Raw genomic sequence first — 22238 nt, forward strand, 5'->3', positions numbered from 1 at the left:
GAAGTGGAACAGTTGGGACTCAAACCAGTGCTCAGGATGGGATACTATGGGAGCAGAAGGGAGTTTCACCCATGTGTCACAATGCTGTCCTGCAAAATAAGCTGTAAATGTAACTGGTTTTGTCAGCAGTGCCAGTATTGGATGAAGTGCAGATCCCATGTCAGGAAACATTGTTCCTGTAGAAATGTGCTTGGCATTGTGCTACATGTGTCAGTCAGACTCTACCAGGAAAGCAGAACCATACTAGAACCAGATTGAAGGACTCATTCTGCACTGTTGTGCAGGCTTAGTTGTATGTCATTCACAGGGTGGGGTATAAGAAAGGACAGGTGACAGGTGACACTGTACTCCAGATGTAATTTCTTCTTCTACAGGGAAATCTCATTTCTGCTTCAGATGCTCCCTGATAGGAGCAGGCCCACCCAAAGTTCTGGGGATAAGGTTCTGTACTTAAAGTCAGTTGGTCATGACTACACAATACCTTCATAGAGATGCATTGATTAACACCTGGGGCAGTAACTCCACCATGATGACTGAAACTGAACCTCACACATGGCTAATTAAAAAGATTCTGGTAGAGTTGATATTAATAGGGAGCTTATATTTCATTGGGGTTATAATAATCTTCACTACTGATAGAATAGCTAGATGAAGAGAATTGAAATCAGACTTGTGGGCCTGCATTTGAAACCCGTTTCTGCCTTTAATCACTATGTGGTTTTTTTTATAAGAGAGTTAGTGTGAACTTCAGTGTCCTGAAGTAAAAGAAGTCATTGGCTAACCAGTCCCACAGAGAGGAATTAAGAACACCTTGCTGAGTGATGGTGACTGTCATTGTTAAGGTCATTCAAGTATCTATGAAGCAATCTAGTATAAAGTTTTAGGCAACTTAGTTACCGAGTGATCACTGTGTGCATAGTACCTTCCTAGGTGCTGCAGATAGTTGAAAGAGAGAAAGACTCTGTGCCTGGTTTGGAATTAAGCTGAAACATTTTGAGAGAGAGACAGAAGAGAGAGAGAGAGGGAGAAAGGAGAAGAGAAGAGAAGAGAAGAGAAGAGAAAAGAAGAGAAGAGAAGAGAAGAGAAGAGAAGAGAAGAGAAGAGAAGAAAGAAGTCTCCCCATCCGCTTGTTCACTCCCTAGATATCCCTGATAGCCAGGACTGGGGCAGGCCCACACCAAGAGCTGGGTACTTGATCCAGGTTTCTCATAGAGATGGCAGGAGTTAAGTTCCTTGAGGTGCCAGCAGCTGCCTCCTGTGGTCTGCACTTTTAGGTGAAACAACTTACATAGAGACTGAAAATTGAACCTAGGCATACCAGTGTGGGTGGTGGGCATTACAGCCAGTGACTTGACCACCAGGCCAGGTGCTTGCCCTCAAACCTGAGCATCGTAGGCATAGGGATGCTGTGCTAACCCTTTTATATTTGGTGATGGCAATGCCTTTTGAGATATTAACTTATGTTCATACCTTCCCAGATATGAAACGTTGATATTTATTTCTTTAATTTGGAATTAAGAGTGTAACAGAAAGGCACACGGACATGATTGATGACCAGTAACTATTTAGGCAGAATCCATGTTAGAGCTGGGGAAATCCACTGCATCTGCTGAGTTTGAATTACAGAGGACTAGAACATGAAGTCCACTTGAGTCCAAATTTTAAAATACTTTTTAACTTTTCAACTGATGTTTGAAAAATCAGTGATCTCTTTTAGTTAAAGAAAAAGAATCTGATAAAATAGGATGCTTCATGTATATGTGTGTGGAGATATATATATCCACATACATATATACATATACACATATGTATATATACATATGCGCACACATATATATACACACACATGTATACATACATTTCTGTATTGGGGAGAAGGCATTCAAGCTGGTATTTTCGTTTCTATTGGCTTAGGGTTTGTTAGGCTTGGCAGTGATACATGAAAATGGCAAATCTGGGACCTTTCTTTGCCATGGTGTATGAAGACCACCATGAGGTTTATATCATTAGCATGACTCAGAGACTTGAGATGTGCCTTTTCTGATTACACCATTTGGTCCCATTTGATTCTGCTGCCATTAGATCCCATTTCGGTCTGTAAGCTGGCCAGCTCTAACTTTCTGGTCAGAGCTGACTGTTGCTACTTTAGTATGACTATATTTACCTCTCCTGTCTAGTGCATACTCTATTGCTGTGTATCGAATCAGTATGTTCTAATTGAAGACACTGTAGAAACTGCAACATTTCACTGACCAGCCTTTCCTTCCTTTCAGTCTAGTTTAATTGACCTCAAAGAACATGCGTCTTCATTAGCCTCTGCTGGGCTGAAAAGAGACTCCAAATTAAAATCTTTAGAAATAGCCATTGAGCAAAAGAAAGAAGAATGCAGCAAATTGGAAGCACAGTTAAAAAAGGTAAGTGAAGTTCCATAAAACAACGTGCTCATCTTAAAATGAATTCATAAGACAGGAGAGGAAGAGACATTTTCCCAAAATTATAAATTTCATATCTTGCAATCTGCTGATAAAAAAATTAAAACACTGTTTATCACCTTAGAAGTCTGCATCATACCTGTCTGAATCTGAAAAAAATTGTTTTAGATTTCTTGTCTAAAGAAAATTTGAAGAGTAGATGAAAGATAGAGGCAGAAGTAGAAATTACAAAAACACAGCCATTATTCTCCGGGCAAATCTCAACTATCAAAAAAAAAAAAAAGATAAACGAAAATGTTTGTAACCAAAGATTTCAGGGACCCCATTAGAGCTAAACTTTTATGACTTTGGAAGAAGGTTGATTTTTATGTTAGAACTTGGCCATTTTTTTTTCTGATGGTGTTACATTTCTGGAAGTTCATTAAAGCAGTCAAGTCCTTAGCCTATCTGTGGAGTGGCTATAATTGACCCAATGTGGCTTTCTGTCTAAATGCTTATTAGATGTAGAAGGCTTTTAGAAAACACCCTGGGATCTTTCCATCATGGCATCAACGTGTTTTCTCTGACCTGGACATTTTTGTGGAGTGCATTTCCAGTCATGCATTGTTCCTTTGATTTCCCCCCCCTGTGTTGTTTGGTACGTCTGCACTCATTGTTCACATAAAACTCATAACATTATGAGTTTAAGCATTTTGTTTCCCTTCAACAAGTTATAAAGCTATTCAGAGGACATGATAAAAATCTAAGCAATGAAGTCTGTAATAAAATGTGACTGTGTATAATTCATAACACACAGGCATGGGGATTTGTTCGCTACAAAGGTATGAAAATATATGATATGGATAATGAGGGATATGGAGGAATCACTGATCTGTGGCAGGATGATTCTGAGAACTTTAAAATGTACTAGACCATTCTGTGTGATGTAATATATAATGAGATGTGACTAGAGCGTGCTCAATTGATGGGACACTTCAGGAAATCGTCAGGGGAAGCTTTACATTAAAGTCTGCTTATTAATACAAAGGTGAGCATGCTGAACAAATTTCTTTGTAAGAAAAGAGTGAGAAAAGTCTCTCTCTTGCAAAACCTATTTCCCAGTCCACTCAACATCTCACTTATTTCAGGCAATATTTAGTTCAGTGGAAGTCTTGAGCAGCAAAGTTGTCCATCCGAGACTGGTTAGCTGGAGCCTGACTTGGCTATCTGTGCACTGCTGTTGTGGACTCTGTTTTTGACATGCCAATGTGTCCTGTCATGTGTTACACATGCACATGCCTGTCAAGAAGTGAACTCCTCCAGATACTTTCTCTTTAATGAAAGCAGCCGTATTGGTCCTTATAGTTTCCATGTACATGACTTGACTAGTTTAATAGATCGATGTTTATGCAATTCAGTATAGTTTCTTTCAACATAGCTGTGGTTTGCCCAAGAGATCACTTAGAGTAGGTGTCATGTACTGAAATTTACACACTAGATCCTGGGACCCTAATTAGTTTTGTTCCTGTAGCATTTTAACATTCTACTTCTTCACCAGGCTTAAAGTAGCAAACATGGTTGTGTTGCTTCCAAGGGCCTATTTAATTTATGAAAAGATAACTTATTTCTCCGTATTTACATAGTCTACCTCCTAAACGCATAGTTCAGTGAGTTTAAATAAGGTAATGATCATTTAAATGTTTTTATATCTAACCTGCAGATGCTATTTTTGTTATTTTTGGCTCTCTAGTGTTAACTAACTTTAAAAGTTTAAAATATTTTTTTCTGTAGTCTTTAATTTGTGCTAATACCCAGTTCCATAAAAACCTCAAGTGCCCATCATCTTAAAAAGAATTGAGATCTACATGAAATATTTCAAAACATAAGGCTGCAGTATGAGAACATACATATAAACACATCATTTACTCCTGGAAAAATAAGCAGCTATAAAAGCTCAAGGAGTGTCTGGGCCTCCTTTTAAATAAAAGGCTATGTGACTTGTGAACAAAATATAAAGGTTTACAAAATGAAAGCTGAAAAACATAATAGTTTTATTATGTCATAAATATACTATGAATTCCCACTGGGAGTTGGCTCCACATTTGTGAGTGTCCAGGTATTCTCGCTGTAAAATCTACACAATATTGTAGGTGCATTTATTTGAACAGAATTCTTATCTGCCAGTGACAATTGGAAATTGAAATTTCCTTTTATGATTGAAAATTTTTTGTGTCTTATGAGCAATGATTGCCTTTGATAAAGTGAGTTTCTGTATACATTTGTGGAGAACATTTGCACGCATTATTGCTTTTAACCCTCTATTCTATGAATTAAATTTCTTCAACTACTTGGTGATGAAAAAGGGTTGTAGGCAGAAAAGGAATTATTATTCCTTATACACTCTGTCCCACCTCTATAAACACAATAAAAATGTGGGAAAATCCTTAGGATACTAATGAGGCTGATGAAACAATACTAACCAAAGAATGTGAAACTACTAGTTGTTAAGTGAACCTACAAGTAGGTGCATTTACCAGTCAAATGAGAAATGTTTAATTATTGAAGCGAAGATCATATTATCTTTTAAAGCAGTATTTGAAGTTCAGTGTCAATTAATGGGTCCACGTGGCTGGAAATTAATTTAAAAAGCATAATATATTAGATTGTTTTGATTTACGCTCATTAGTAATTTCTCAATTAAAGTCACACTTGAGGCGGGTGTTTTTAAACAATGGTAAGATACTGTTTAGTTCATTGACTTGACAACTATAAATCCCAACTTTTAAAAGGCATGTCTCAGCATAAAGCACAGTAACAGTTCCTGTAATATTTTATTTCCTATACCTTGACATTAAGTTTCAAATTAATGATACAGGCATTTAAGCAATGTAACTTGAGAGTACTGTTTCAAATAATAGTACCTTTAAACATTTAAAGCTTCCACAGAAAGCAGATAGGGTGTGAATTGTATATAGCAGGATATCTTTGAAAATGAAATTTTAAGCTAATTTTGATGTAACACAGCTAATTAATTGTAAAAACATAACTAATAGATAAGGTTGTATTTTCTTTCTGTATTCTTCCTACTGACATATTTTTCCTCCCTCATATAAGTTAATCCAATAATATCTTACATACTGATAGTTTACTATCTCTAACTTGCCATTTGCTAATCTATATTTCTCAGATGTTAGACTGCAAAATTCAGGTTTGCATTAATATGAAAGAAGAGCTATACATATAACAATAAAATTTAATTAATCTTTTATTATTACCATCTTTGAAGTTCTGGTCATAAATTGTAACCCTGGCCAAAAGTAGTTCTGATTCATGGCTGGAGGCCGGCACTTCATGTATCATCAAAAGTGGACAGCTTTCTTTATTTCATGGGTTATTTAACTTGAGAAAGGGAAAGTAACACAAACCTTCAATTTCTTATTCCAGCTATTCTTTTGTAGGAGCCAAAGTCAACATTTTATTTCCCTAGAGCCTCTCACTTTCACTGTGGAATGTTTAGAAACTAAAATTTCTTTTTCTTTTTTTTAATGACCAGTTCGTCTGTGCGGATGCACTGGATTTGTTGAGCTAATGCTGTTTTTCTGGATCTTTCCTTCTTTCCCTGTCTGTGCTCCAATGCCTCCCCAACTTTGCAATGTAGCAAGCTGAGCAGTTGTTCAATCAGATGTACAACCCAGTAAGTCATTTCTGAAAGTTCCCGCTGTAACATATCAAAGCATGAGGATCCATTGGTCACTTGTCACTGGCAACCATCCTGGGGAGGTTTTGAAAATATTTGCAAGTCTATTCTCATTTCCGTTCTGTCTTAAGAAATGACCTGTGCAGAGTTCTCTGCATTTCTTTTGAATAGAAATTTAAAAGTTAAGAACTCAAGGGAATATTGCCAGCTCTGATACTACCTGCTTTTTAATCTCAACTCTAATGCTACTGGAAAATGTGAGGCAACCAAAGACCTGAGTTCATAGAGTTCTCCCTCAGGTCCTTCAAACCCAGACATCTCGACCACAGGGGTTAGCATTTGTAAAATAACAAACAATTCAATGTGTGCTGAATTCAAGAGATAGAAGCTAAACTAGACTTAGGTTCTAAAATAGGGCTATACTCTGAGACTGATAAATGCCTATCATTATTGTGGGTCTTGTACTAGTTAAAATGGGCCATTTGTCTAAGAACAAACTTTAATAGAGTCTCCTACTATCAGACTATAACAATTCCTATTAATAGCTTTGATGGATTACAAAATATAGGGAACTGGCTAAAAAAAAACTGTAAAATAGTCCAGAGGCCACCTCCAATTGTTTCTTTTGTTCCAATGACACATGTTCACTTATGTGAAGCAATGTGCTTGTCTTTTTGACTTCTTAAACAAGGAGGGCTTTAAAAAACATTTTGTTCACTCACTGGCTTACTGGTCAAAGATGTTACATAAAGGCAATTGTACCTTTATCCTTTGGCCAATGCCATCATGTTGGCATGCATTCTGGTTATCTCCTACTTATCAATTCCCATCATGGAAAAAAAAGGGGGGACAGTGTGACTCAAAGGAAAGAATACAACCACTGCTTCTCCACTAGGCTGTGCTCCAGGCTCTACAAGATGCTTGGGTCTAACCCCATCAACTCCTACTCTTCATTCTTCACAGCAACTTCTCTAAAAGCTTACTGCTCTCTTTCTTGAACTGTGGATTTTAGCAGAGCAACAAAAATAATCACGTTTCCTCTCCCATCACATTCAAATGGAAATGTTACTAAGCAGGCTTAAGCCAGTAGAAAGGTGAAGAGAGACAAATAATATTGGCATATCCTCAAGCATGGGAACTCACCCTGGGAAACATGAGTGTTTTTTTGTTTCTGTTTTTTACTTTCAGTTGTTTTCAAAAAGGTGTAATGTGTCAATCCTGCAGATACATTCCCTTCTGGCTAGTGAGGGATATAGGGAGAAAATCTGTGTGTGTCCTGTGTTTGGGTTTCAGGACAAATGGGGAACAAAGATCTGTTCCTGCAGCAAAAATCTCCAAGGAAGCATGATAGGAGTTCACTCTCCCTGGCAGGACAGGGTCTAGAGAAATCATCCGCGTTCCGCTTTCTTTGCACCAGCGAGGGTTCTCCTGTCTGCGAAGGCAAACATCCAGCCTTTTCTTGACTAATTCAAAAGACATCAAGTTGTTTTACTCCCTAAGTTAATGAAGCTGGCTCATGGGTTTGGCATCCTGGGAATATAGCCAGTTCTCATTATTTTAACTCATCTGCAGATATTCTCAGGGTCCAGCTGTGTGTGTGTGTGTGTGTGTGTGTGTGTGTGTGTGTGTGTGTGGTGTGTACTGATAGAGGCGCAGTGTGATGGATTTTTCTATCCTTAATAGATTTTTTACAAATGATTTGTTTTCCCAGTTATAAAAGTAATATATGGTCACAGTAGAGAATTTGTAAAAGTATAGAAGGATCTAGGGGAAAATAAAAAACGACAGGAGGTTTCACTGTGTGAAAATAAGCACCACTGTGCTGCTGCCTGCCCAGGGATGTCGCTGTTGCTGCTGCTTCCTGCTCTCTCCCTCCCTCCTTTCATCTTCGTTTCTCCACCTTCCTTCTCCCTTTTACCTTTCCTTCCTTCTTTTCCACTTTTTCCCTCTTTATCTAATACTATTTCTTTTTATGCAATTGTATCAAAGTGTTTTAATTGTACAGCTTTTTTTTCTTCTTCTTTTTTTTTAATCTGGGAGGCACACGGCCAGAAGTGAAGACAGAGAAAAGTGGGAGAGAGGAAAGAGAGAGTAGGGGGCAGACAGGCAGGCAGGCAGATGGAGTTCCTATGCACGGCTGTACTCTCCAGACACAGATGCATCCTTCATCCTTTCGACTGTTTCATTTTGTCTTGTAATGTCCTGGAAAAGTGGCAAAGGAGAGCTCCAGCACTTAAGCCCCTCAATCCACATGGGGAAGACCCCCAGGACACTCCAGGATCCTGCCTTCAGCCTGGCCTAGTTCCGGGTCCTTTTAACCACTTGGGAAGTAAACCAGCAGATGGAATGGTTCTCTATGTAAACTTGTCTTTCAAATAAATGAACATTTAAAAATATATAACATTATCGATAACTGTGCTTTTTAATTGACTGTGATCCTGAAGTTCATATGGAATGATAAAATTTAAGAATCTTAGAGCAAAACAAGACAAAATGAAAGAGTCTGAAGAATTAAGGTGGAATCTGCTTCTCTAGATATAAGATTGGAAAAGCCGGAATCAATAAATCTCTGTCATTCACTTGGAGATCTAAATTGAGTTTCCAGCTCTGAGCTTCAACCTGGCCATGCCCTGGTTGTCCTGGGTGTCTAGATTGGAAGTGGAGCTGCTGGATCTGGAACCTGCGCTTACAAGGGATACTGGTGCCACAGGAAGTAGCTTTACATGCTAGGGATGCTACTAGCCCCAGTAAATTTAATTTGGATTCTGTTCTACCTAAAAATAATTTTACAATGATGGCTACATTTCCAATGTCATTTCTTCTCATTCTTGCAGTCAATCCAACATTTATGTATTTGGGTTTTGTTGTTGTTACACAGTAGCATTTTGACGTTTTATTATTTTAGGTCTCTGATGTTTCTTTTTAGTGATGGTCTTAAGAATTTCTACATATACATTTTTGGGTTCCTGTTATAAATGATGGATTTCATCTTTTATTTTATAACCTGTTATTGATACTCATGGGATTTATTTCATTCTTATATGTTTATTTTGAATATAGCTCCCCTCCTGATTTTTGGTGAAGTATAACACAGTTATTTTTTGTTAAATAATTTTACAGTTAGTTCCCATGTCCATCTGTCTTCACTAAATCAAAGTAAAGTCAAATTAAATTTTGAAGTCCTCATGTGAGTATTTTTTTCCTAGAGTAGAAACAAACCCTTTATTTTTCTTCCTTTCTATTAGTTACTTCATTGTGCTAGGTGATACTGGCATGCCATTTCTTAGGAAGCTTAAATGTTGTCGTCTTAGCCTTATTGTTTCTTATAATAATAGCCTTTCAGCTGTTCAGCTCCCAGGCTCCTGGGAAGGGCTCTTTCATTGTAAAAGCTGTGCAGGTTATCTTCAGTTGGGTTTTTTTTTTTATTCCCTGAATTCTTGATTCTAGACAAATAACATGGCTTTCTCATCAGGCTCAAATGCCTTCTTTGTTGGAGCCCTAGTGGTTGCTGTGCCAGGAGAGAGAATCCAGAGGTCTTTCTATAAATTTTTCAGACATCTTAGACCTCGTGGATCCCTCCATTGTAATAGTCAGATTTTTACAAGGAACATGATTTGGAGGCCTTAGGGGCAGCCTTGCTACCAGTCAGAGCATCCTAAAGACCCTCCGATGTCTACCCCCATGTGGTCGCTATTCTTTTGAAACTCATCTGTTATGAACACTTTTTTTTTTTGCAGGGATCACATTTTACATAAGGGATTATTGGAAGGAAAGTACAAACATTTTTCCATTCCAGAGATAGAAAAAAACCTTGTTAATGTTCGGTGGGGGATTCCTGATTTATAGGTCACCATAAGACTGTGCAGTCCTAGGGACGTGGTGGGCTGAAATACAAATGCTTTCACAGTCACTGTTTAGATATAGTGGTTTCTTCTTATGATTTTTTTTAGTCTTTCTCAAAATTATTTGATTCCCTCTTAGACTAGTATTTTCTCACACAGTTAAAAATTACAACTATTTAAAAGAGAATTCAGGGCAGATATATTGTACATGCAAACACATGCACCCATGTAAACACACATACTCCGATTGATCCAAGCTCTCAGTGGGTGAAGACTCAAGAAATATTTGCAGTGATATTTAAGAGTTGACGTTAAACACTTTGTTTTAAAACATCTGAGTAATTGCCTCCATTTTCTACATTGCTAATTTTAGGTAATTTTATAATGAAATGTCGTTACATTCATCCATTTTTATTTGCTGGGCTCTTAAAAAAAGTAATCATGGGATCTTAAATTAATCATTGACATGGTTATCTTTATCTTTTTGCTGTGTGACATTCAAAAAATTATTTTGGATATTTGTTTTATTTATTTGCATATATCCTGTTGGTTCCATGCCTGAAAAGAAATCCCCTGTTGTATGATTGTTTTAATATGAAAATTTTGGATATTCTAGAGTTCGCTTAATTTTGGAAAAGAATGGTATCTTTAAAATTAGTTTGTTGATCAGCTCTTCTTCACTGTATGTGAAATACTTAAGATGGGCTGTTTTTGAATCAAGATTTACCTTAGTCCATGATCTTGGAAGTTTATCGTTCAAATTCTGGCAGCCCCATTACTTCAGGCTCTGCAGGAGGAGCAAGAAGAGAGAAGATCACAGGGTGAATTAGTGCTCTCTTAGTTAGCTCTCTTCCAAGGCAGCCTTATGAGGGGACACCTCTCCTCCCTCCCCTCTCGGTGACCTAAAGACCTCCCACTCAGCTCACTCTTAGCATAATTAGATCAAGTCTCCACCCTTAATCCATTAACCATTAGCATTAATCCATTAACTATTAGCATAATCCTCCTTGGTTTAAATGTCTGTAGAAGTTGGGGAGCTACATCTTGAAAGTGGGAAATGTAAGATTTCAAGCTGTTTTCCCAGTATATTATTTAAGCTCAGCTATTATGCCTGGTATCAATTCATGATATTCAAAATGAAATTTGAATTTTGTTATAAGTTATAGTCCCATAATCACACTTTGAAACCACATTTTCATAAATAATATTCAGAGCACAGCTTAAAAAGTGAAGACTGCTCATTTTTTTTGGCAGAATAAAATCAAGCAGAATATTTCAAAAAGCTTATAGTTCCTGTTCTGTTGCTAAGATATAAAATGTATGTTAAAGCACCATCCATGGACACTGCAAGGGCACAATATTGCAAGTAAGACTCTTGTTATTATTTTTGGAATGCACAAATTTTGCAAATTATTGACCAAATCCAGAAGCAAGAGGAAGGAAAAATCATCAGATTCATTAGTTTAACATTCTCCATGTCCTTTTTGGTTATGACTAATCATTTGTTATTTTGAGAGAAGTGATTGTTTTTATTAAAAATTGCTAAAGCTCTTTTCAAAGGGAAAGTGTTATGAAATGTTACAATTGAATATTCTCCCGCTTTGTTTCAAAGCAGGTTTCTGAACCCAAGTTAATACTTTCCTTTCCAGGAATGGTGAACCTGCATGTTACTGAAAATAATCAATGCCTAGCCTTTATAAGATTAACATTAAAAAGTTTGTGCTGTGTCATTTTGATACCTGTGAACCCTCTTCTTTGGCGTTAGCTACTTTTTGTTTCCTAACTTTGATTTAGATCTAGTGTCAATCTGAAGTTTTGCCTTATTTCCTGAGGTAATTTGAATCCTTCCATTAAAATAACTACCAGGTATTGTAATGGAGACTCCTCCTCCGAGGCCATGACCAGATTGCTGTCTGTGCTGGATCCAGGCTTTCAAAGTCAGTTGCCATCAAGATTCTGAGGCTTGCCCACATCAGTCAGATTCCAAGCTTTGCTTTGATTATTGCCATTTGTGAGAAATTTCCTTACATATGGAAATACAAGAAAAGGACATTGAGAGACCCTCAGAACTTCAGTGATCTAATATGTAGCAAAGACATTTTTGAAATGTCTTTTCTCTGGTTTTCTGTGTTTCAATAACATTATTGACTACCCTAAAAGTATCAAAAATATATTGAGACAGAAATAGACACCAGAATTAGACTTTAAACTGACTGTTGAGTCATCAACATTAAAGCTCTACTGAGGAAAAGGATGCTTCTCTGTGCTATTACCTTGATTTTTGATGACTCATAGGTGTTTTTGGAAGTGACACCGCTCTCTGCTATATCCTAGCAAGTAAGTTCTAAAATCATTAAAAGAAAAATCCACCCCAATCTCTTTGTTCAAGTTAGGTTCCTGACAAATGAAGATGGCAGGGCTAAGTTGATGTGTCTGGGAACAAAGCAGTCATCAGGCTCTTGCTACTTTTGTGGGAGAGCTGGTTTTAGGCCAACAGATCCTCAAGGTGAAATAATGACTGTGAACTTTTTATTTAAATCCTGCATGATTATGAATGATCCCATGGTAGGAATATGTTGATAGTGATTTATTCAAATAAATCTATTTTTTAATGAAGTACATGAAAGTACATTTAATACAAAGTACTTTGAAAGTACATTAAATGAATTCAGTTACTTAGGCGATGCCAATCCAGAGCAAAGAAAACCCATATCTGAATTTTAAAAGATGAGGGATTTGTGGAAGTGCACAAATTCTTCCTTCACTTCTCTTCTAGGGCAGGCTCAGGTGTTAGTATTTTGAAGAAAGTATTACTCCCACATCTGAAGATCAGTGTGTAAGACATCCCTGCTCTACTGATGAAAAATTTTAGCCCATTCTGGAAATTGTGATCCATACTGAATAGAGCTGGTTATCTACAAGACTTTGTATAAATGCCATGGAGACTTTGGCCTCTAACGCTTGCAAAAGGTTGAAAATGTAGCAACCTTCCCAGTTACGTGAAATTCACTCTTTTCTCCTTTATCGAATCTTCACATGGATCGTGACGATGACCCATCTTTCTAAGACTCTTTGTGAAACCTTTCTCTTCCTTAAGCATTGAAAAATTATTTTTATGTCCCCCTTGATTGCCCTTCCAACATTTCTGGCATCAAGATTTAAGGTAGTTTGGCATAAATGCTTTTCACTGGCGATCAGCAGATATTGAGTGGTATGGAGATATTGAAGTCACAATTCTTGAGATTGTCTATGTAGATTCACTTGTAAAGGAAAAATCATTAGTATGCACACACACAGCTGCAAACTTGGCTGTGGTCTTTAATAACATAATCTAACTTCAGTTTTACATGAGGTCAACAATAGTACAGTCTATGTTGGGGTACGTTTTACCATAGGCTTTCTGTATCTGAATCCTTTGAGTCAGTTAATCATATAAAGTTATTAGATTGTAAAAGCTAAGAATCCAACAAATTTCACTTGCTGTTGAAAATTGGCCTTAGTTTCTCCTCTTGTCATCTGGGATCTAAAATAAGCAATATGCTTACACGTATATCACTAACAGGCTCCTTTCTCTGTAAATCTATCAGGGAGCCTTTTTAAAGGAGTATGTTGGATTTTGTTGATGAAAATTGATTAAACCAATTGACTTGGCTATATGACCAGTCCAATTTCAGGAATGCAAATTAGAAAACAGTCACAATAAATAAATTGGGTAATATCCTCCGCGTGTTGATCATGCTGTAGTTTTCACCATCCTTACAGAGATGAATTCATTTGCTTGTAGACATAAGACAAAGTGCTAGATTTAGGATCCAAATATCACATCTAGTAAACTCATCTGTCCCTTATTAAAAATAATGATGGTAATAATAACTGTTAAATATATAATCAACAAAAATAAACCATAACAGCTAACTTCTAGCTCTTCTTCCAATTTTTAAAAGTCAGATTTAGGAAAGGAATTTAACTCTAGTTAGAAGCAGGCAGTTAGGATATATTGATTCATTTTCAGTATTTCTAGCTGTTCATTTTTTTTTCAAAGATCTTAGTGTCATTCGCTGGGCAGTTGGAGAACTGACATGAAAATGTTTTAAAATGTTGAATAATAATGATAATATAGAAGTGTGGCAAAGAGGTTAATGTGAACATTTTTGGGGTAGTTGTTTAAAAGCTGTATTTTAGATGCTTTTCTGAGGAAAAGTAATAAGATGATTTTTCTTTCAAATACAAGTGGGGATCTGGAGTAGTTATTTTAAATTGAAAGATCTGCTCTTCATTTTTAAAATGGAGATTAGAAAACATAAATATTTGTTTAGTTTAAAATTAAATGATTAGAGTAATAAATTCCTAAAAGCATATTTACAGGAGTAGCTTTCAAATTATTTAAATCATGCTGAGAAAAGCTCAATAATCTATTATGGTGAGACCCAGAATGCATACTAAGTAGATATATAATTTCTGAGAAATTTTGGTAAAAGGGAGTAATCTGTACTTAATCATATGTTGAAGTGATGTGCTTTTTCCAAGTTCCTGTACATAGATGTGCTTATTCCTTGAAATAGTAGATTTAAAAAAACAAAGTAAATTATTCCCCTTTTATCCTCATGCTTAAATAATATGTTACATGCAAAAAATATTCTTTTCAAAGTGATTATTTTAAAATATTTTATTTATGCTAATTGTTTAAACTTTTTTTTCTACTGAATCATTGCAAAGACTGTCCACCTTCTACCAGTAGTATTAGTATTAATTTCTCTAACCATGCATGACTCATTTGAACTCCACTTTCCCCCCTTCCCCTCTGTGACCTCCCCTAGGAGCTGTAGCTTGCTTGCCTTGTTTTTTCCCTGAACTTAAAAAGAAAAGTGTATAAAATGTAATGAACATCTGTTCTGCATAGCAAGGAAGCAGAACAACTCAAGTCCTAAAAACGTATTGTCATTTTATGATTTCACACGTGGATCTTGGAGATACATACATCCATGACTTCTGTGAACTTTCTGTGTTGAATGTGCACCGTCTTTAAATGACTTGTTTTCTCCCTGCCTGCTCTTTGAAGAAGTCAATTAGGAATAATGGGAAACAAGGGGTAGGCACACCATTGCAGTGCAGTGTTGTTTCCATCTGTCTGGGAATATTTCAGCCAAAAGTTTTATTTTGGGGAAAAAAAAATCTCTGTCTCACACACACACACACACACACACCACAATTACTTTGGCTGCAAATAATTCTGCGGTGTTGTTGCTGCGGTGTTGTTGCTGCGGTGTTGCTCGTGTCTGTTCTCGTGTGTAAAGCTGCCACCCACCCATGCATGTGTTTGCAGATTCTTGTCTGTGTGCTTGTTCGTGAAGTAGCTCATCCTCCTCCTGATTTAGGTCAACCTTACGCCAAAAGACAAGAATGTATGGGTGTGACTGTTAGCCGGGAAGCCCTTCCTCACTTCTGAATTTTCTTTTGCAACTGCATCTGGTGCTGAAACTCCTCCACAGGGGAGGCACCCAGGGAGTCCATCAGCCAGTCTCTGTGTGTTTAGGGACCCTGGCTCTTTCTACACTCTGGATTGTTTTCTTGGAAAATAGTTAACTATGACACTGTTGTCATTTCTCTGCATTGGAAATGGAAGCATTTGGCACGAATCACTCTCTGAGTGGTGAGGAATTGTCTTTATTCTGCTTTGCAAGTGACCAGGAATAAAGACATCACATCTTTATTCATCCTAAAGTCCTCTTAGCCCCTCCTTTTTTTTTCAATGGAAGCAAAAGCCAAAAGATTTAACAGAACAAAATAACAACAATAAAAGACACTTCTCTATATAAACCTGACATGTAAAAATCAGCAGTTTCTAAGATACCTGAACTGTATGCTTTTTTCTTTTTTTTCCTTTTTTCCTTCCCACTAACAGTATACCCATCATTCTTGGTGATCATTTTCTCTCCAGAGTTGATTGCTGGGCCATGGGTGATTGTACTTTCTATAGTAAATCATTGTCTGAACTAAATTCTTTACAAATGTAATGTTAAAGGCACATAATGTTGAAGATGACTCCAGGATGAATCCCGAGTTTGCAGATCGGCTGAAACAGCTGGATAAAGAGGCATCTTACTACCGGGACGAGTGTGGCAAGGCCCAAGCAGAAGTTGATCGGCTGCTGGAGATCCTCAAGGAGGTGGAGAATGAAAAGAATGATAAGGACAAGAAGATTGCAGAGCTTGAGAGGTTAGTCTTAGAGCCATGGAATTGTCGCTGGTGAATCCCTGTGGCTTGACGCCCCATGGCAGTCACGCTTGATCTGAAATGCATGTTTGTGTTACAAGTCATGTATGCATCATATGTCCTAGTAAGGGGTGATGCTGTGTGTTTCTAAGGTACTAAGAAGGCACCTGGCTGATATTTTGAGTAATTATGGACCTCTTGGATGTTTGTTAAAATGATGGCCTACTTTTGTTGAGCGATTGCCACAATCTAGCAGGCCAGCAAAGTGAACACGCAGATGTGCTTTGGGCGTTTTGAAATCTTCGTTCTTTTCCTGACACAGATAAACACTTATGGTTTAAGTTTGTCTTAGGTGAAGGAGTTTGGGGAAATATGATGAGGAACTCTTCACTGAAGGTAGGGGAAGGGAACAGGAAGGAGCTCATGCTGTTTGGCCATCTTGTGGTATGCCATGAGGGTTATCTTTTAAGAGGAATTTCTAGCATCTGTTATATAAATATCCTTGAACAGGACCTATATGATAGCAAATTCTGTGGCAAAGCAGGTTCCTGAGCATCTAGATTTTCAGATCATTCATGCCTGTATCATATTCATGTTGGATATGGATTCTACATATAAGCTTGCTATCAGTGCTTGTCCTAGCTCTTATGTCAAGAGAGAACTTTCTGAAGAATTTTGTGCAACTTCATAACCTCTGAGGATTGCCTATTGGTTCAGCAATAAGGCAGAATTTGTCTTTCCTAGATTCATTCCATATGGAAGAGATCAGCAGATTTTGAATAAATCAGTAAATGTTTGCCAGCCCTGATGGAGATGCCTGTGAACCCTAACAGACATCAAGATGTATGCAAAATAGCTCTCTGTAGTCTTGCAGGAAGATAATGGGCTTCAAAAGATAGTGGACTTTAGGGACAGAAAGACATGGGTTCAAATTTAACTTCTGCTTTTTGTAAGTTAGTTGTGTGTCCTTGACTCTTGTTAGACATGAATCCCCAAGAAACAGAAAATTTTGAAAAACGAAGCTCTAATAACCTACTAAAATATATCATGCTGTGAGAGTAGGCAGTCCCCATGGAAGGCGGGATGTTTGTTTCACTATGAACAGTACTGATGACTGTGTTAAATCTGTAAGTTCATTCCTTACAGAGTGGCAGCAACATTTTCAAATGTAGTATTCAATATATCAAAATTATAAACCCACAAATTTTAAAAACAATCATAGCATTGATTTAATGACCTGATTTCTTTTCACTGTGATCAGTTATAGCAATTAAGTCTAGATCTCTTTTATTTTCTTGAGATAACGACACAGAATCTTTAAGGGCTTTGTCTCAGTTTGAAAATATGGGAATGTTCTGTCTGTCTACTCATTCTTTTTTTAATGTATTTTTTATTGATTACATTGCAATATGTGACACAGTTTTATAGGCACTGGGATTCCCCCAACCACCCCCCCATGGTGGATTTCTCCACCCTGTCTACTCATTCTTAAAAAGTTGGAAATGGTGTTGATTTCATATGTATCTCCTATGGTTATTGAGGAATTGTGTTTTATAACCAAAACATTTAGGTGGAAGTTATAATTGTGCCTGGTGTATTGGAGAACAGAGACCTTGAAAAGATGAATGACCTTTTAGAGCTTGATTTTGTGGTCAGAAAGATGTGAAGCTAAATATAGGTTTGCTGCCTACTACTTCACTACTCTCAAAACCCTGAAGAATGGTACTGATAATGTTGATAATAGCAGTTACATTAATAGTATAATCATGTGTATGTCTGTCATGTGCTGTATGCCTCTTGATACACTAGGCACTTGACGTGTAATACTTTATATGCCTTTTCATCTCACCCACAGCATAGAAGTGACCAGGTCAACATTTTATAGATGAGAAATCATGATTTACAAAGATTAATCAACTGCTTCAAGGTTTGCAGAACTAATAATTATTAATGTCAGAATCTGAATTCAGGACTGGTCAATGTGCCAACGAGAGCAGTCATTGTAGCTGGACCACAAGAGATCAGCCTCTTCCTTCACAAGAAAAAGTGATGTGCCCCACATTTAGAAGGCATTTTTTCTGTACTGCACCAGCTCCCCAGAACTATAAGCGAAAATCGGAATCAACTACCATAAACATTTACATATAAATAGCTTAATTGTCTGGTTGGGCAAATAAGTCTTGGCTGGACACTGTTGCTATTAAATCATCAAGAATATTCACAGTTTTATTTCTTCAATATGGAATGCATTAAAGCGGCAGTGATTTTACAGGCATTTATCTTTATGTACTTTCTGCACATTTTCTTTATCTCTGCCTTTGCCTCCCCTTAAAGCTGATGCCTCCCAGGCACTGTAATTCATAAAACGTGTGGTGGGACTTGATTCTGTCCCAGGTCTCTGCCTGCCTGTGTCTTGGGTCCAGGAGCAGAACAAAGTCTGGGAAATGTCTCGGCCTCAGCCTCAGCCAGAGCCCCTGAGGGGGCGGGGGTGGAGACCCACAGGGGAAATTTCTTGGGAAAGGAAGGACCAGCCTTGGTCAGTCTTTCTGAAGCATTATCTACTGGACTGCATGTGTCTTCCCACCAAAACATCTACCCAGAATGGTCAGGCAGCCTTTTACAACCTGGACGGTACCTCTACTTGCTGGCTTTAAACTACAAACTTCTCATCCCTCCGTAGTGTTAACAAACCAATGATCTCTTAGGACTGTGACATGTCTCTCCGTGTTAGAGTCATGGAGAAGTGTTTGCAATTAAGTTTGTGATTTCGAAAGCCAGAACAGTGAACTTGAAATAAATTTTGTGGTCTCTGGCTTGTAATGTGACATACCAGAGTGGAAAGGCCTCTTTCTACAGCAGCTAGCATTCAAAAATAATCCAGAACTTCGACCATATACAACCAAAGGTCCTGAGTCTGGGATCTCTGAAGGTCCTGATGTCAGCCTGCCTCTCTGTTACAGGGAGCTTTGTATTTCCTTCTCTTCTGCCCATCTTCCCATGGTTGCATTTCTGAACAATGAATGTAGTCCAAGTAGCACATGGCTGGCATTTTCACAATGCATCATCCCCTTCAACTTCACACGGTCGATGTTTTTCATCCACCACTGAAGATTTTGCATCTTCCAGTGCATATTGCTCCAGTGTGGTCCCCACATGCAGGCCTGCCTAGCAGCTTCAAGCAAGCCCCTGAGAGTTGGTCCAAGTCAGCCAGAGGTCTTTATTTCATGGATAAAGTCAGTGATCACATTTGCTTCACATCCAAGTAGCTAATGAACCCTTAGAGGCAGTGAGATATGTGGTGCTGCTGTGTCGGGGCCCGTCAAAGTCTATGAGAATTATTTAGAATTTCAGAATTAATCCTTTGGTGCCTTAGGGAAAGAGTTGAGGTTAATAGAGCCTGTCAAACAAGACCCGCTGCCCCTGGATTTCTTGCATCCCACCCATGGGAAGGAATCCATCGGGTGACCTTTCATGTAATTATCTTAAGTACGTTAGGGGTTTTGTTGATATTTGTCTAGAGAATGGAGAATGCCCAAATGGAGCTCTCAATCACATCCTTCCCTGGCTGTGGGGAAAAGGCTGGATCCCCAGGGCGTCTGCCCTTAACACATGCCATCAGAATGGAAAACAAGGTACCATTTAATTCACTGGGTCCAGGACTAACACCAGCACATACTGAGAGACTGAGACATCATAGTAGATGCCTTAAAATTAGCCTTATCTAAGGTTGAGAGAGAGGCTATCATTTTTCCTTCTGATTTGCTCCATAAGCTGTGACGTAATTTCCTTGACGCTTTTCAGAACTCTTTTCAAAACATGAACTTAAGCATTATTATTATTATTTTTTAAACATGATAATGTGCTCTAAAAGTTTCATGGTGCTTGAAAGAAACTCAATACCATTTTTATTTGGGTTGATATGTATACTCTCCTTGCTGAGCAAGTCTCACTCTGGGTTTGTTAATGTATTTGAAGGAATTTCTTTCCACTAAGTAACAGGTGGTAACACAACATCCCTGGCAACCTTTTGAGGTGGGACATAAACCTTATGGATACCTTTGAGAATTTGGTGGACACTGTGAACCCTTAGAAGAGGCAACTAAATCTGAAATATGTGCTTACTTGTATTTCAGCCTAGGAATCTCTGCATCTTGGCTAGGACACTCAGTGGATTGCTTCTAATCCAGAAGGATTTGAAATGGTATCTGGGGCCAGTGTTGCCAAAGTCCCCACAGTGACCATGACTGGCCCAACTCATTTTTCACTGCTTTTGCAATTTATGATCACCAAATGCTTCTGAAAGGAAGTTTCCAATGTGAGGGATTAGCAAATCAACACTTGTATTCTGTGTTTAATTCTTAAATTTCTATTTAATATTTTTTGTTATTATCATCTATATTGTTTCTATTTGAGATATTCCAGTTTAAGCTTTATACTGAGGAGTTATTTTGTTGTGTTGTCTCCTCTGTAAAATGCTTAACATTGCTTCTCCCCAGCATGGGATGGTGGGATCCCACTGAGAAGTAATCTGATACGGAATTCGTTTATGCAGTTTGTTTTTGCAAAGGACATTTGAAAGATGAACAAAATCGGTGTCCACTTAGTGGAAACCAGGAAGATGATCATAATTTTTATGGCTTCTCTATTTTCTGCTTGATTTTAGAGACCACTGTTTTGAATGGTTAGAAGGGTATGCTAGGTATGTTTGTACAAATAAGTTACCGAGCATCTGGCCTTTTTCAGTGATGAAGTTGGAACTTCACTGTCACAACTGAAAAAAATTGCTGTCAGCTTGGGAAGTTCCCCTGCCCTCTCTTGGGAGACTGATGGGCAGGTGGCTCCACACCAAAGCGCTCCTCAAGAGATCTTTGATCATTGCTAGGTACAGCACTCTGTGAGAATCTGAAATGGACATCTTTGAACCTCAAGCCAAATTGTTCAGCTCCTTTTGATTTTCAGGACTGAAAAAAAAAAATATATATATATATAAAATCATCCAACTCACTGCTTTCAAATAATAGTTTTCTTGACATCAATGCTAACTCACAGGCCTGGTATCGTGGTAATTTCCATTTTGGTTTATTAAATAGTAAAATTTTTATATGTGCACAGATGAGAACTTCCCATTCCTCCAGGAAAGGGCCACCGCAGTCACTATGCAGTGGGAATGTTGTACCTCTGAATCACATTGATGTCTGTTAGTAATAGGTGCATGAGAAAAGAGACTGGTTTCTTATGTATGCTATTTCACAAAACAGTTTACAGTTTGTTCCCTGGGTTTCTGCCCCCCTCCCTTCCTTGGTGGTGGTGGGGTAGTATCAGATAAATGTTGCTTTATTGTCCTTCATTTGGTTATAAAACCTGCTAATGTAACATCTGCTGGCTTTATGTTTAACACTAATGTGTTTCCTTCCTTTTATTCTCTTCTGCTATGCCTTTTCCTTTCTGCTTATCCTCCACATTGCTGCTTTCACCCTTGCTCCAATCAGCTTGACTCTCAGGTCAGTACTTTGAGTTTTTCTTCTGCCTTTCCCTTCTAAGCTCAATTTATTGCTTGCACTTGTTTAACAAACACATTTCTGAAATGATTTTCCTCTGGCCACCACATTCCCTACCCCCAGTTCCCCTGATATCCCCGCCCCACCACCTTGTCCCTTTCATTGCATGCCTAGGGAAGTTTGATTTTATGAGAATACTGAATAGGTGGGAAAAGGCAAAGAAGATGGAAATAAGTCACTGTTAAATTATTTGATAAACTCTATTCCTGGCTTGCAAACTCATGGTAATTCCCAAATGCAATTGTCTGAACAGCTCGGAAAGTTGACTGCATACAACATGGAGTTTTAGAAAAACAAAATGCAATATGCTAAATTTAACCTGCGGGAAAAAAAGATCCCCTCATGACACAACAGCTTAAAAGCTAAATTTAATAGTCCAAACCATTCAGAGTTTTCGCTTAATAAATCACTGTGTTTTGAAAGATTTATAATACTTCTTCTAAAGTGACTTTTGAAAATTATCAGTGTGTTAGTAACATATTGTACACACATGTTATTTCCTGTCATTGTTTTGGCT

At 37.8% G+C, this 22238-nt stretch overlaps 1 protein-coding gene across 11 annotated transcripts in view; it reads left to right on the top strand.

Annotated features, from left to right (window-relative positions):
- Positions 1 to 22238, top strand: part of ERC2 (ELKS/RAB6-interacting/CAST family member 2) — an 899314-nt gene that overhangs the window by 443262 nt on the left and 433814 nt on the right. For all 11 annotated transcript variants that reach the window (XR_009247350.1, XR_009247349.1, XR_009247351.1 and 8 more), the window contains 2 exons: positions 2274 to 2414; positions 15973 to 16166. Coding sequence is in view for 8 of the 11 variants with exons in the window: in XM_058678726.1 (XP_058534709.1) it covers positions 2274 to 2414; positions 15973 to 16166 (335 nt within the window). In the remaining 3 variants the exon portion in view is untranslated. The remainder of the gene's footprint in view (positions 1 to 2273; positions 2415 to 15972; positions 16167 to 22238) is intronic.

Source organism: Ochotona princeps, chromosome 21, assembly GCF_030435755.1.
Source record: "Ochotona princeps isolate mOchPri1 chromosome 21, mOchPri1.hap1, whole genome shotgun sequence".
NCBI lineage: Eukaryota > Metazoa > Chordata > Mammalia > Lagomorpha > Ochotonidae > Ochotona > Ochotona princeps.